The 17,288-nt window shown below is 41.4% G+C and overlaps 1 protein-coding gene across 8 annotated transcripts in view; it reads right to left on the bottom strand.

Moving 5' to 3' along the window:
• The window catches only part of EPHA6 (EPH receptor A6), a 521,269-nt gene extending 506,056 nt beyond the window's left edge, over nt 1-15,213 (bottom strand). For 6 of the 8 annotated variants that reach the window (XM_054813914.1, XM_054813840.1, XM_054813858.1 and 3 more), the window contains exon 1: nt 14,395-14,527. In XM_054813914.1, coding sequence (XP_054669889.1) covers nt 14,395-14,497 — 103 coding nt within the window. In that variant the 5' untranslated portion in view covers nt 14,498-14,527. Of the gene's footprint in view, nt 1-14,394 lie in introns of all 8 variants that reach the window. The other 2 variants (XM_054813848.1, XM_054813867.1) reach the window with 2 other exon arrangements.
• Between the last annotated feature and the right edge of the window lie 2,075 nt (nt 15,214-17,288).

The following is a 17,288-nucleotide window of genomic DNA, read 5'->3' as shown; positions in this document are numbered from 1 at the left end:
AATGGTCCAGCTGTCCTTTCCTACACCTCCCTTTAAGAAAGTCACTGTGCCTTTCATTGACACACAAGCTTGTTTCTCTTGAATCTGCATGCTTTAACAGTGCCTAGTACAATTATGTCCCAACTGATGCCTCTTGAAATGATCCTACAGAATGTGTCATAGTGCAGAAATATCTGGGAGAACGCTAATTAATCACAGATTCATTTTTACCAATGCAGATTTTGATGCTGAGATTATTTATCAATTCAAAATGGCACACATCCACCTATGCCAGTTCACACACAAGGATGAAGAGAACAAAATGCATGAAAAATACAAACATACTATTATTTGGGTTTTTTCTAAATCATCACAGAATTACAAGTCCAAGAAAAACGTTTAACGCTCTCTCAGTTTCCAATCAACTAACTTTCTTCCTCCATAGGCATTCTTTTCCTGTCCAAGTCCTTTAATTAAATGCAATGGAAAGCTTAGAATTCACTCCAGAAATTGTTGGGGCTAGGAAGAGACAAGCCTGAGTGAAACAGGAACATTCATAGCTAAAATTCAGATTGCTTAGTGATGTGTTTTGCTGATTCACAGAATGGTTGAAGCTGGAAGGGATGTCTGGAGGTCATCTTCTCCAATCCTCCCTGCTCAACCAGGGCCACCTACAGCAGGCTGCCCAGGACCGTATTGAGACAGCTTCTGAGTATCTCCAGTGTGGGAGACTCCAAAACCTCCCTGGGCAACCTGTGCCAATGCTCAGTCACCCTCAGAGTGGGGTATTCTCAAAACACAAAAAAGTGTTTCCTGATGTTCAGATAGCATCTCCTGTGTTTCAGTTTGTGCCCATTGCCTCTGCTCCTGTCACTGGCCACCACTGAAAAGAGCCTGGCTCTGTCTTCTTTGTACCTTTCCTTAAGATATTTATGTACATTGGTAAGATTCCCCCAAGCCTTCTCTTCTCTAGGCTAAACAGTCCCAGCTCTCTCAGCCTTTCCTCACAGAAGAGATGCTCCAGTCCCTTCATCACCTTCGTGTCCCTTTGCTGGACTCTCTCCAGTATGTCCCTGTCTCTCCTGTACTGAGGAGCCCAAAACTGGACACCCCACTCCAGGTGTGGCCTCACCAGTGCTGAGTAGAGTGGAAGGATGACCGCCCTTGACCTGCTGGCAATACTTTGCCTAATGCAGCCTTGGTGTCCTCATCCATGTCCTTTTCTGCCAAGCTGCTTTCCAGCTGGGTGGTCCCTAGCATATATTGGCGCATGGGGTTGGTCCTGCCCATGTGGAGAACTTGGCACTTTCCTTTAATGAACTTCATGAAGTTCCTGTCAGTCCATTTCTCCAGCTTGTCAAGGTTCCTCTGGATGGCAGCACGACCCTCTAGCATATCAGCTGCTCAGTTTTATGTCATCAGCAAACTTGCTGAGAGTGTACTCTGCTGACAAGGAAGCGATTCCCTCAAACTGCAAAAGTGGGGTTTAAATCAAAAATATAAAAAAGTGCAGATACCAAAGAATCTTCAGTTCTGGAGCAGTAATAACAACACACAGTTATTTTCCAAACTATTATTTGTAAAAGAAAAAGGTATATATTGGAATTGAAAGGCAGAGAGGCAAGGTTAACCAATCTCTTGGGATTTTTCAGTCACTTTTAGTTATGAACTGCAAAAGGCTTGAATTTTTGCAAAGGCCAATTGGGTGAAAAGATCAATTTGGTAATCCTGTTGAGGGAGGTAAAAGTACTGTTCTACATTAAAAATTGACTAGGAGGCAAAATGAAATAGGAATAAACAGCTAGATATTGTCAATAAAAACTACGTAGCAAGACGAAACAATGCTATATATTAGCATCACTGTTTGATATATTTATTAAATGGAAAGGAAGTAACTAAAGACCACGATCCTCACTCTTCTCCCTTAAAAAGAATGCAAGTCAGGTACAACTATGCTTAAATTGCAGCACAGTAAAACAAGCGTATGGAGGAAGGTAGGACAGAAAATCAGTTCATAAATTATTTTGGACTCATCTAAACATTCAAGCAATTGAGAATTTCATATTAAAAAAATTAAACAAATTAGGTTCCATATAAGACAAACTAGATTATAAAACATTCAGTCCTCCAGGTTACAGTCCAAAAAATCAGATGAGCTATATGGTAATTTGTTCATTAACCTTTACAATGGATGTACCATGATCCACCTGAACCAAGAATGGAGGTACAAATGCAAATCAGGAAGAAGACTGCTTGTTGTCAGTAAATTTTAACATTATCTATGTGCAGTTCTAAATGTCAACATCTAACCAAGCTTAATCTATTATTGATTTTCTTTTTTGTTTTCAAAATATCCATCTGTGGCACCAAATTCAATCACCTTTTATTTCTTGAGGCACACCTTTCAAATATAAAATACATCTATCGAACTATAGCTATTAAAATAATTTCCTAATTTGCTCTAACATGAGGGAAACCCACTAATGCTAAGGCTTCAGGACATTACTTAAAATCAAAACTACTTGTTACAAAATTAGTAAGGAAAATTATTAGTAGTAAAGTGAACAGGCTAAGCATTACTGGAACTTTTGATGTACTGTGGTAACAACAGGTGTGCCATGAGAAAGGAACAAAATGGGAAACTAGCTACAAGTGTGACCTCCATTCTAACTATGGTTATGGCTCGTGTTACTTAACTCTCTCATCTTACAACACAGTTTTTTGCCTTTTCAACATTTTACAAACTAAAATATTCCATATCAAACCCTATGCTTGAATTTTTTTGTAGAAGTCCACTTCAAACAAAACTGTTCAAACATTTACAAGAGCAAAACAAGGGAAAATATGTTTTGCATCTTTACTTAAATAACACTAGCATTTCTGTGATTTAAAGCATTGTGATAGACATTCACCGATGTCCTTTGCTGTAAGTTCTCATTTACCCAAGCTGAACACGTTCTCTATAGCAATTTGAAATTTTGGCACTGCCAAAGCTTATCCATGCTTAGTGCATTCCATCCTGAACAGACACTATCAATCAATCTGACTGTGCTGATACTGTTACCACAGAGCAACTAAGCATACTCCACACTAAGATTGCGAGGCTGAAAAAAATGGTCCATTCCGTGTATTTTCTGGCTTCCAAGTCAACAAGTACAGAAAGTTTACATCAGTATTCTCTCATCTCATTCAGAGCTCAGAGAGAGCGGAAGGACAAGGAAGAAAAACCTCCCAAATCAAATGCAGCAAAATGAGGAATGGAATAACAAAAAACAAACAAACCAAAACAAAACAAACAAACAAAACCCAAAAAAGGACACTGTGGGCGCTGATGGACAGAAGCCATCTAGCAGAAGAATAAGGTTAAGAAAGGTAAAAAGAGGAAAGAAAGAAAAGGACAATTGAAGTGATAAAACGAGCCACAGAATGGGAGGTCATGACCATTAGAGCTCTTATGCAACCTAGAGAGGACAACCCTGGTGCCTAACCTGAAAATGAGCCTATTTTACTTACAAGTTTCAAAACTCCTTTGCTGCTTAACATGACCTACTGACAAGGTGCATGCCTTCATTACTCTCTAATACTTATGCCATGGAAGATGGCATCTCTCTTGCCTTAAGTAATTCAGCTCATTTAGTAGATGATTACACTGTCAATCTAAACAAACCATCATCCTGCATGAATGATACGTGAAGAGGGAGAGAAAAAATGAACTCTTCAAAATATAAAAATTGCAGTAGGAAAGGAATTTTTGTATTAACTACATTTTTACGCTAATGGGATTAGCAAGTCCCACACATAAAAGTTAGGATAAGCCAGAAGTGAAGTAGTCACTATGGCTGACAGGCTGCATCAAAGATGCTGGTTCCCAGTATTGTGGGAGTCAAACAGCACCACGAGCCAGCTGGCCAAAGCTTCTGCTGCAGGACTGAGGCCTTGACCTCAGGAAGGCTGTTAAGAGACCAAGTACACAAAATGGCAAAAAGTTTCAGATCTTTAATTTATGTGGTACAAATCTACATCATCTGCACTCAACATTTCAACAAACTGAGTTTTCATATATCATGGATTTTTAAAATAGGAACAAAATGTTCCTAGCAGAGAACAACTTAGTTATGTACAAGAAAAAAAAAAATAACAATGAGTTTATCTAAAGACTATACTGAAAACCAAGGTGTTATATCTACCTCTGCCACCTACCTCTGAGCACATGAAAAACTAATTCCTTGGAATATGCAGTGGGTGTCACAAACTGGTCACGTAAGCTAAAAGCTTTGGCCTTTAACTCTTCTCCTTAGTTCAGTGGCTATGAAGACAGAGAAGGCTTGCTCGAAAGAATATTGTGAAAAATAATAGTTTTGAAGAGATCCAACACTGAAAAAAAATAACTCTGCGTGCAGCCTAATATTTGCACAGAGCCATGTATTAAACAACAGCAACAAGAAACGTTAAACTCCTTCCAACCACCAGCATTCATTTCTCTACACTAGACGAGATGCCCTTTAGATAGCCTATAGAAAAATGGAGCATATGATAATATCATTATATTCAGTTGCATCAAGAGGAATGATTAACATGACATGGAATACCATCTGATTTCCTGGTTGACTTTTACAATCCCAGATTTCTTCAGAAGCAGGTTTTACACAACACCTCTCTCTAGAAGACCCTTTTTCTTTGTGCAGTGTACACAATCATTTCTCTTCCTTTGAGTACAACACATCTTTATTACTTCCAATATACACCATTTTACAAAGGTAAATTCTTACCCTTAGCATGAGATGCTTCTCTATGTTTTTTAAAGCAGCAAATTAAGCTAATTCTTTCTGAAATTCTTGGTCTGGAAATCTGTAGTTTAATGTTTTTTATCATATACCAAAATCACGGGGAAAACATTCCTACTGTTGTCTCAACAGCAACAGAGTTTGGGTTTCCATTGCATCTGATGGCAGTCTGAGAGCGAGTTTGGCTAAGAAGCTCATGTATGCCACACCTCTCATCATACTTCTTCATTCCTAAATACTAACAGTATTCACATTTACCTAAATTAAATGTTCCTCTAAGAAATAAAGTCCACTAAAGTGAATGATTAAATCTAGCATAACCCTCTGAGTGGGTGTTGCTGCTGTATCATTCTGGCATGTGAGTGTTTAGCAACTTCAGCAATACAAACAGAAGTAATCTAACAGAGACAAAGGTTTTACATTTCCCTTACTTTCCTCTTCAAAGATCTTCAGCAGCCAGACACAACAGAGTATGAAGGACTATGCAATTTTATATGGTCCCACTTTGTTTAGCAGAAAGTGCTGGATTCAAACCACATTTAGAAATATGAATTCCTCATCCAAATGCTTTTCATGCAATCAATTTCCAGCCACAAAGAATGAAAGCACTACAGAAAAAATGGCTAGGTCTCCTTTCACTTTTTTTTTTTAATATGTCCAAAATATATTTGAACAATTTAATTTTAAATTTTAGCAAAATCTTTCCTATAGAATTTGATTTTAAACTAGCAGCTGGAATGTACTGGCAAAACTGGCCTGGGAAATTTCAGAGACATAATCACTTTTACCAAGATTAAAATGCTAGTGCATTATTTTATGGAATACTTTCTAATTCATTCTTTTATTCCTTTATTTTAAGCTAAGAAGCAACCAGCAGCCAGAGAATACAAATTATAGCAGCAAGTGCACTCTAACCAAGGGTCCCCAGCCAAGACAAATCACTCATTACATGCATCAATGATACTGTTTGCTGTATGTGACTTTTCCCCTTTTGTTCTAGGTGCAGAAGCCATTAAATGGATTGAGACGGTAGAGCTCCCAGTAAATACACCTTTTACTATGTCCTCATTCTGTGTGTGTACCTTCACAGTGGTTTGTTACAGATGGTGCCTACTGTCCACCTTTCTTTTTGCACAGAAGTGACACAGCATTGATTTTATTCTAAGTTAAAACTTGTATAATTTAAAAAACCTGTTGGCAAGAAGGAATGCCATATTACAAATGCAGTTAATTTATCTGTATATTAAAAAGTTCACTCTGCATTGCTATGCTTATGGTAGTGCTTCTCACATTAGTATTGCCTATGCTATCCAACAGAGCTGCACTGACCTATGAGGAGCTCCTGCACATCTCGCCTTCATTAATCTAGTATTATTCTTTTTGGAGAACCTGTCAACAAACAGTAGACACCTTCAAAGACTGTCTGGAGTTCAGTCAACTTAGAACCAATTAAACCACATCTTTTAAGAGGAAAAAACTCTATCGGCTTCTTTCAAATCTAGCTAAACACAAACCAAGAATTTCTATTGAAATAAAGAGTATAACATCTTTAAATTGTTTCTCTAGAGACTTCATGTAGAATCTTAAAGTATGAACACATACAACACGGGGACAGTGCAAGGGAAACAGGGAGAGCAGGTGAAAGGAGAAGGAAGACTTTTTCCATGTTTCTTATGCTGGGACTGTTTTGTACAAAAGCAACTGGCACAAGGAACAGAGATCCGTGGGTAGAGGCCAGCCCTGGTCATACACCTCCCATGGCAGCATCATGGTGAGCGTGCATGGGCTTCTCTGTTGCACCAGCCCCTGCTCAAGCCCCCTGTTTTCCAGAAGAGTATTTCAAGCACCATTAACACCACGGTTAAGGAAATGTTAAGGGTCATGAAGCTGGTGAGCAAGTGAATGAAGCATGGCCTTATCTGGTGGGTAATACAAACAAAATCAGGATTTAACCTCTCCTCGAATTTTCAGTTTGTCGCCTTCTTTGCATAAAGACAAATCACAGTAACACAGAACTTTGAAACAAGATGTGGGGTTTGGCAGAGAAGTGTTAGGGGGAGTTAGGGATAAAAGCTTGAAAACATTAGGATCATTTAAGTACAGATTTTATAATATCCTATTCCTTACCGATTTTCAGGGAAAAGATTCAAGTCTAAAACTCTTTATTTTGATTCACCTTGTTTCAAGTCTGTTTGGCATTCATACAGTTTATTCTATGTTGTGTTGTATCATTATCATTTTTTAATGATGAAATGTTTCTAGGGTTTTGAATCAATATTTCAGAATTGTTAAATGTGAATTTCACCTTTTTATACTTTTTTGTACTTTTTAGACAAAGTACGTTTGTACAAAGTACAAAGTCCTCAGATTATTCTATGGAAAGGAAATTTTATTTTCAATCTAAATATAATTTCCTCATAAAATAAATATTTTTTTTAATTTTAAAAAACTGACCCTACTGGACCATCAAAAGAAATGTCAAGAATATTACAGCATTTTTTTAAATCTAGTCTTAGTTTAAAGATCAATAACACCCCTAATTTTTTTTTAAATACACATAATAATTATTGGGGCTTTAGGTGTTTAGAATGTGAATATTCATATAACAAAGTAATAGTATCTGCTGGCTTAAAAGTTGAGGCATACTATGGCATACTGTAAAACAATTGCTTAAAGAGCAGAAAACTATTTGTACGGTATCATCAACCAGGGGAAGAAAAACCAACCATGCATTGTTTGGGTGGTGGGTTTTTTATTATCTATAAAAGTATCTAAAGCATCATAAAAAACCTCCATTGATTAAAATTAATAAATTTCTAATTATTAAATTATCACCATTATCAAGGTATTCAGCATCTTTATAGGGTTTTTTAATAGGATGATAGCATTTAGTCCAAATGCAGAGATCCAAGACAATAAGTGATGGAAATGCTAACATACAGTATTATGTTGAGGGTGAGACTTAAATCAGCAAAATTTTCCTATTGACTAGGAAAAACTAGGAGTTTTTGGGTTGGGTTTTGTTGGGACAGGTTGGGGTTTTTGGTTTTTAATACAATGGATTAGCAAGCTTCAGAAACCCATAAAAAACATGCAGTTGATTTAAAAGCAAAATTGGTCTCTAAGCTGTGTTCTGTAACATGTTAAAATTATTACTTACGTTACAAATGGATGCTGGATTAATTCAAATGACTTCTCTTTAATGCCTGCCTATTACCTTATTTTTTAATGCCTACCTATTTTGTTCTTAGATGTGGAAATGATCAACAGGGTACCTACCCCAAAAAAAAAAAAAAGTGTTGCGAGATTGATAATGAAAGCATCCTAGGAACTAGTATAAGGATTGCTGGAATAAGTGCTAGACTGGAAGACTAAGAGGATTACAAGAGAAAGAAACAGATAATTTGACTGTTAAATTTTGTATGGTCTGGAAATATTCTGGCATCATTACAACAGAAGATGAGTTACGATTACTTTGAGGAATAAGGACAGAAATGCAAAGAACTGTTTACAAATGCATTTTAAATACCCTAAAAATAATAATAATAATAAACTATATATATATCTCTCTTTAGGTTTTTAACAGGTCATACAAACCTGTTCCAAGTAAGAAAAAAACCCAAACATTACTAGAAAAATCCTGAATTTTACACAAGTTGCCAACATAAATGTTCACAAAATGAAAAATTATAAGGAAGGAGCACTCAACAATTAGAAAGTAAACTAAGAGAAAGATCTGGGGAATCATTTTCTCATAAATGAGAAAATGTTGATTTGTATAGACCAGAAAGAAATCCTGCAATTTCACGTTTTTATCATGTAAGAGAAATCCTCAGTAGTAATTCTCAGTTCCAACACCTTATCATAAAGATTGGCATACCATTTACAAGTTCAAAAACAGCTTCTGAAGATGTATTATTCACAATAGACAGTATTTTGTTGACCTCTCCTGCATGTTAATATGGTTCCCAGAGGTCAGGATAGATTTTGGACAAATAATTTCTTTCCCTACTTGTCTATTTCTGTACTATTTACCATTCTCTCTCTCTGTCACAGAGTTTAGCATGTTAACAGGCGTAACAAACAAAAGGCCAGCCTCTTCTTTGTATCAATGTCAGGTCAAAGAAATCCAGTGATCCTGATGTTTACACACACGCTGGAATAAGAATATCTCCTAACATAGCCATGTTATATTTGGATAGAAGAAGAATTAAATGCTTCTCATATTGCACATGCATATCAGTTTCTAAATATCGTTAATCAGTTAAAAGATATTTTAAACATGTTAGGCTTTTAGTTTAAAAAAAAAAATAGCCAATAAATTGGATATTAACTTACTCTATATCTTACTGACAAACCATTTACTGAACTTTTAGACTTTTCTAAAATTCTCAAGTCAAAAGTCTAACATTAGATACCCTAGAAAACCCAACAATTCTCAAGTAGAGTTTAGATCTAACTACTTATATCTAAAGATATGTATCTGGAAACACAGATGAGATCTCCATAAGAAAAACCTCAATTTCATGCATGTTTTTTTCTTCTCTCATTTGTAAACTATTGGCCAGACAACACCTCTTTTGTCAAGTCAAAAAATTAACTGTTAAATTCATAGGAGGATAAGAATGGTCATTCTGGATCAAACCCAAGGTATATTGGATGCAATACTGAAGGCTAGTTTGAGAGCAGCCAGCAGCAGATGCTGTGAAAAGGACCTCAGAGGAGCAGGCAGATGCAGGACAGTCATCCCCTCTGCGCTGATGTCATTCTGGTTTCTAGGATCTGTGCTGGCTTGTTCCCCAACACAGGCAAGATGCTGGCTGAAACTGAAAACACTGATCCCTGAATAAATCATGACATGGAAAAAACATTGCTCCTTAACTGTCAGCTAGTCTCTTCAGTTTATTTTTCTATACTTCCTTATAACATTTAGCTTACATTTTGGCTTGCCTCCTTTCTCAGCAAGACCAAGTTGTATACTTTTGGAAACACTTTAGTTCCTCTGTGGTGTTTTCATGGGAACTACTGTACTGACTTGGTTTTAACCTATGTCTGCTAAAGCTATACATTTTTTAATATTTCCATAACAATCATTCTTGTTTGTCCAAAACAAATTAACAAAATATCCAAACAGCACTCAGTACTGCCAAATGCAACGCCAGGAATATATCATGAAGCATTAATTGCAAATCTGTTCATCCCGTACTTACAGCATATAAATTGAGGCTTTTGGATAACAAGTCATTTCATGCATATCTACAACTGCAGAGGTTCCAAAGTCTTCATTATCACTCAAGTCTATATGGGTGTGGGACACACAGGTAAAAATATTATTAAAAATTTCCTAATAGCTTGAGACTAAAATATGATTTTGCTCAAGGGAATGGCATGCTTCTACTGCAATGGGTTTATTTATTTTTCTCATTTTTCCATAATGATGCAAATGCTTACAAAACATGCTAGCTGGACAACTGAACAGCAGAATCCACCAGGACAAATAAATACAATACAGGCAGCAGCACGGCCTTCTTCACGGTACCTTAAGTTCTCAATGTAAGAGGTATCCTCTAGCAGTACAACGTCAGTCTCATTCAGGGAGGGGTTCAGTCTCTACAGACGGTTAGTCCTTGGTCTCCTTATTGCTACAGGAAAATTCTGAGTGCTGTATTCAGAAAGAGTGCTTATCTCTGATGGATTGCACTTATGTAAAAATAAATATGTGAATAAAAATAAGCCAACTTCTTTGAACTGATGAATAACTCAAGGTCATTAGTAATCTGTCTGAGATTTTAATACCAGAATCAAAAAGCTTTATTACCTACTTTGAGCTACCCAATTTACATCAAGTGTAATCATTGTGAAAATAAAGGCAATACGAATTTTCGGAACTGAACATTATTTCTTACCTCAATTTTTTTTTTTTTTTTTGTTATGAGAAAAAATGAATACAGGTGCCTTTTCAAAGGAAGCATAAAAAGACGAACCTTGCATAATCTGACAAGATGTATCGACACCTGGAAACTGAAAAAGCAACAACTTCTTCCTTTTACAGCTCACTGATAGACATGACGCATTATGAACTCCACAAGTTCTGTAGTTTACTTCAGAATTGTCTGGTGACAAATAATGGCAGATACAGTTTGAAAGAAGTCAGGGTACAAAAATTCTTTCCAGTTTACATATATGTGGAAACATACATGTATGTATGCATGCTTAGCACAGGATATCTTCAAACTGTACCTGATGTGACCTTTATCTTAAAAGCTCATCTGTGTTTTGCACAAAGAAGTTCACAGCTCAGATGCTATTATCTGTATTCTTAGGTTTGAGAGTAATTGCCCAATTCATTGTGTGCTGGCAACCAAACAACAAGCCTACAACACAGGCTGAAATTTTGCATAATAATGAAACTTGTTCATAACTGGATGTCATGAACAACTAATGAAAATTTAGATGAACATGCAAGCACTTGCCTTACACCATTAATTGAGGCTTACATTTCGAGCAGTTCTGTTTTGGGCTGCTGTGGTACATTGTTCCTAGGCAGCTCCATGGCCTTGCCTACCTACAGGGTTTTTCTTAGCAGTAAAAAGTAGCCCTTGGCACGTTCATAATTTGGTTTTGAACTTACCACTCCATTAAGATGAATAAGTAAGTTCACTTCCCTGTCAATACTATTGTTTGTGTCTGCCTTGCTACAGATATTGTAAGACACCATGCATTGATTTACTGTGTGAGGAACAACAACCCAAGAGGCTTGGAACCATATATGAAAAAAAAAATTTCTTTTTGTTTGAGTAAAACAAACAAAAAGATTCATCCTAATGTAGTAATAACAATAATTTATAAGACTGGAGTATATTAATTCTCTGAAAATCCTTCTTTAATAACAAGAAATAAACCATTAAGAATGAAGTGGAAGGGCTGTTTGTTTCTGAGTTGGATTAATAAACTTATTCCCCTTCCACCTTTTCCCCCCAAACAATCAGGAAACCCAAACAAAGCATTCCTTTACAATTTTGTATTTACAAACATATCAGCACTAATACTAAACAGAAGACCAAATATATCAGATAGTAAGGCCAAATTAAGTTATAATTTTTATAATTATTAGTGAAAACCCAACAGCAATTATTGGAACATGTTTCCAAGAGGTACATTCTGATAATATTACCTTATGAAAATTTATGAGATTTTTTTTTTTCTCAGTTAACTGCACAAGATTTCAAAACATTCTTCCCAGCTGGGATTCCAAATGTTAGTAACCGGCATTTTAAACTTACACATTTCAGTGTTACACAAGGGGCAACTTCCTTATTGTTTCATTCAATTCCTGGATTTAGAGAAAGTCATCATTAAAAGTAGACTCTTTTGCTAGCATTTTATTAATCAGATGGGGTGTGCATTTTGAAGCACCTGTATTAATTCAGTAAATTTTCAATTCACATGTGTTTTGTTGAATTACACTTGTTATTTGACTTATGGTACAGTGATAGTACCAAAGATAAGATGTAGCTTGCTTTACTGGAAGTTTTGAAACAAGGTGCAGAAAGAGAAGTTATTCAGAAGTTAAATAATTCATCAATACTCTTTGCAGCCAATATCTCAATACCTGAACTTGTTGGGAAAAGTTGTGTCGTCAAAAAACCCACTTCATCTTTGACAGACTTTCCTTTGGGCTAAACTGTTTTGGTAATATTTTCCCCATTTTTCACCTGCTTTTTAAAACACTATTTAAATATGACTAATTTAACTCTGGGAATATAAAATACTAGTTTAGAAACCTAATCTAACTTGCATTACTTAATAAAAATTCTTTACCTTTGATGCAAACAGTGTATCTTGGTTATTCTGTAACACATGCAAATAGATTTTTTTAAACTGCATTCGTGTGTCTTGTTAGGCCTTGTGGTAATGTAGCAGACATTAGCATGCACTAATGAGAGTCACATAAAAGGAAAACTGTTGTGCTACTGTGAAAATCTGATGTCTTCTAAGACATGAGTAAGGGCAAAATCTAATACAGCATTGATATGACTGTATGTTATACATACAAACTGAAATTATTCATCAGGTTTAGTGTAGAAGAGGTAAAGGAATAATCCTAGACTTGGAATGTCCCTGCCATAACTGACCCTGATTGCTCAGGCTATTTCTGGCCGAACTGTCACATTTTTCCATTCTGTAGATGTTTTATTCTCTCTTCTTACTGTTACCCATACAGATGCAATGAACACTGAAAAGGGATGGTAAAACAGAAGTGTGAAAATATATGAACTATGTATTTGATAGTACCCCATGACTACAAGCAGTTTGTTTTCTCTGATCATTACTTTCCATCATAGCCATTTTCAGCGCTCCTTTCTACAACAGCGGGTAAAATAATTTCTGTCAGAAGTAAAATTTAGAGCTATCCTTCAGTTCCCATATTTTCACTCATGTCACACTAAAAACCCCATAACACAAAAGCTAAATTGTACAAAAATAATATTAAAAGTAGGGAAGACTCTCCTAATTTAGGAATGGATGCATCCTACATCCTCCACAACTTAAGAAAAGATGTACATTAAACAAACAGTTAAGGAAATGCTCTGCTCTATCCAGATGTTCGATTACATACAACATGATGTTTCACAATCAGTTATGGCGTGTGGGGGGGTGGGGGGGTGTGTTTCAGTTCTTCTTAACAAAATTTGATATCCTCTGGATGTGCTAAGCATTTTTATTTTTACTTTTCTGAACAGGATGATTCCTTTCTTAACCTAGAGGCATTTTTCTTAAAAGCACACATTAGAACCTAAAGAATTAAACAGGAAGACCTGATGAGCATATAGAAAGACTTTAAATAGGATTTTTTTAAGGACAATCAGACCATAGCATGTAAAAATTACATGTTAAGCATAGTCAGGCACCTTTGAACAGTTCGCTGACGAGCAGCAGTTTCTCTTAACGCGCGGTGAGCTCTCTCAAGCCCGATCTGAAGACGCTTTGCGTTCGGCAGGAGTAAAGTAAACCTTAAAACCGCATTTCAAGTAAAAAGATGCTACCGCTCCATCTCAGCGGGAGGTAACTTTCAGTGACCTGCTGCCGTTCGGCCGCCCAGTCACAAACCCCGGCTGCTCGGGGGGACTGGGGAGAGCCCGCGGGCGCCCCGCTAGCCCCGGCGTTATCTGCCTGCCTCCGCCGCCGCTCGGCGGGGGACGGCACCTCGCCTCTTTCGGGGACGCGGCTTGGAGAGGGGGGTAGGCAGCAGAGCCCCTCCGCTTCCCTCTCGCCAAACACCCAACTTTTGCGGGGTTGCGGGCACAGGCAGAGGAGGAGGTGGCCGCCGGCCGGTGACCGGCCGCCGCGCCCGGCCCCGCATGTTCTCTGCCCCCTCAGCGGCGGGGAGAGGCACAGCTACCGAGAGGGGCCGGCGGGAGCACCGCGCCCAGCCGCTGGGCGCCCCAACACCCGCCACGGCCGCCACCCCGCTTCCCCGGGCCGGGCGACGCCGGCGCTGCCGGGCGCAGGTGCGGACCCCCACCCTCCTCGCCGGCGGCCGCCCGCCGGTCCCTCGCACCCCGCGGCCGCCGGAAAGTTGGCGGGAGCCCGCCCGCCCCGCACCCCCCGGCCCCGCGGCCGCCCTTACCGTGGTTGCTGGCGACGTGACCGGCGGCGGCGGGGCGCGCTGTCAGCAGGGGGAGGAAGAGGCCGACTCTCCAGAGCAATCCCCTCACCTCACAACACCCCATGGCTGGTGCCCGACGAGCGCTCCGCGTCCTGGGCCCGCCGAGGCTCCCCGTCCTCCTTCAGGCCAGCGGGGAACGCCGCCGCGGCTCCCCCGCCCGCCGGCCCGGCTGGATCCGGTGCGGCCCGGCGGGCTGGGCTGCCTGCACTGCCGCCGGGGGCTGCCCGGGCCGGGGCGGGCGCATCCACCAGCGGAGTCCCGGGGCACGGCGGAGGCCCTGAGGGCGCGGGCGGGCGGGGGCGCCGGGAGCCCCCGCTGCCGCCCTGCCGCGATGGGTGGCGGCGCTGGGAGCCGGGAGAGCGCCGGCAACTTCGGGGGATGGGAGGGTCGCGCCCCGCTCCCTCCGCCGGCTCCGGCCGGTGGCACCTTCAGCCCCGCAGAAGCGCCCCCAGCAGCTTCAGCAGTCTCCTCCGCGGGAGCAGCCTCCTCCCCCGTCCGTGCTGCACGGCCCCCCGCATCCCCGGCCGGAGACAGCGCTGAGGGGCTTCAGTTTCCCACGGTGGAGCGTCTCGCACCTGCCGCCGAGTTCCTGAGGCGGGAGTGGGAGAAGGGCCGGGCGCCTCCTCACGCTCCCGAAGGCGTCAAGGAAACTTGCGGGGCGGCATCCCCGACCCCTCCGCCGCCGTCCCCGGCTCTGCCGCTCGCCCCTCTCAATGTCTGTCTCTTCCCCTCTCCCGCGGAGCAATCAGAAATCAGGCGGCTCTAGTGTGATGTTCGCTGCTCCCTCCTGATTTGCGTGCCGCGCAGCCGGCTGCAGTTTTTTGGTGCCGCCGCTCCCCTGCCGCCCGCGGAGCGATCGCCCCCTTCGGCGCGGCCGCGGGGCCGCTCCGCTGCGCCCAGCCCGGCGGGTGCCGGGTCCGCCGGGAGGCCAGCGCGGCCCCGCGCCGGGGGCGCTCCGGCACACGCGCCCCGCCAGCCAACGGGCGACCCGGCGCGCGCGGGGGGGCGAGGGAGGGAGAGCCGTTAGAGCGGCGGCGGCGGCGGCCCCTCCTCAGCCGCCCTCCTGAGGGGAGAGCGGGTGTGCGGGGCGGTGCGGTGCGGGGCGTGCGTGAGGCAGGCGAGGAGAAGCGCCCCCTCGCCTCGCCGCTGCCGGCAGCCCGCAGGTCAAATGCGGCCGGTTCAGCGCTAGAGGGGGTTAGTTGACAAGGCAAGGGAAAGAATAGAGAGAAGAAAAAAAAAAAGGAAAAAACCCCAACCGAGCCCGTCCGGTGCGCTCGGCTCAGGAAAGGCCGCCACAGCGGCGGGGCTTCGCCGTTTAAAGGCGGGCGGGCTGCGGGGCGGGGGCTGCGTCCTGCCCTCGCGGCGCGGCCCCGGCCCCGGGCCTCCACCCGCAGGTAGCGGCGTGGGCGTCTCGCAGGAGAGGGGGGACCCGCCCGGGGCGTCACCAGCCAGCGCGAAAGGCAGCTGCGGCAGCGGCTGAGCGCCGCTTCTTAAAGTTACGCCAAGGAGAGCAGCAAGCGTGAGCCGGCCGCGTTTGGGCATCCCCGGAACACTTACTCTACGTTTGGGTTTAATTTCTCAGTCAGGTAATAGGAGGTTGTGCAGGGGCGGGGGTGGGGAAGGCGACTCGGGCAGGAACGTGAGGCTGCGTGTCCTGACCAGATCTGCCGGCTCCTGTCACTCCCCGCCAGGTCTCCGCGGCTGCGCTGCCACCTGGGATGGGCTCGCTATTGAAGGGCCGTACTTAGAGCACATCCCGGACACGGGGCCTCTCTATTTATTTATTTAATCCATTCAGCATTTCAATTTCTGGATTTGTACAAAGACATTAAAACCCCCCCATAGGCAAATAGTCGTATTCATATTTATGAATACACATTTCTAAAATCAGGTGTCTAAACCCAAGCGTAGGAGAGAAGCAAGCTGATTGCCAAGGCTTCTGTGTCCACAAACCCCACTGAAGTCAATGGGTAATGCAGCTACAAGATGCCGCACCACAGAATATCAAAGTTCCTGCTGAGATGCCTAGAGTAGATGTTCAGAGAAGCTATATATGAAAACAATTGCTTTGTAATGCAAGAATAAAGAATATTTAAAAAAAAAAAAAACCAAAACACCAAACGATTCTTTTCAAACAATGAGCAAAGACACAGAAATATATATTTGGGGGGTTTTAGAAGAATCTTTTCAGATTACCCCAGGCCGACAATAATGCAGTGTTTTCCATGTTTGGCTGTATTAACAACGTCCTATAAGAAAATTAACCTTTTTCAAAAAGCAGATTAACAGGGAAAGCTTCAGGAAATTTTTATAAATAGTGAAATAGTGGTTAGTATTTTGCCTTAGTTTCATGGTGGAGGTAAAAAAAGAAAGTTCAATTTTTAGAATTTCATCTGAAAATCATTATGAAACATTACAGTCTATGTGTCACAATACTGTTCTGTTTTAGAATTTATACAGTCAAAAGGAAAGCAGCACTGATGTTACAAGGTTAGCTTTTTGGGACAATGGGTGAGACTTCAGATTTTTCTTCAGCTCCAATTCTTGGTTCAGTAGTAAGATGCTTCCCCACCAGACTGCCAGAAGAAATTACTGCAGGACATCCTCTATAAAGATCCCCCAAATTCAGATGAGTCATTTGGGCCCCATGCATAATCGATATCAATGCTTGTCTGCAACCTCTGAAAAAGACTTTTCACATGTTAATGCAAAAGGGCAATTCACACAGCAAAACTAAACTGGCATTCCTTCCCTCATGCTGTTGCAAGATACAGATTTGGGCTTTTTATAATAGGCTTTCCTCAGGCAGCCCTAGTGACATATACATACATATTTTTATATATGTTCTTGCACTC

The sequence above is a fragment of the Grus americana genome, chromosome 1, assembly GCF_028858705.1.
Source record: "Grus americana isolate bGruAme1 chromosome 1, bGruAme1.mat, whole genome shotgun sequence".
NCBI classification, from domain to species: domain Eukaryota; kingdom Metazoa; phylum Chordata; class Aves; order Gruiformes; family Gruidae; genus Grus; species Grus americana.
This window is presented reverse-complemented; position numbering and strand designations above follow the sequence as displayed.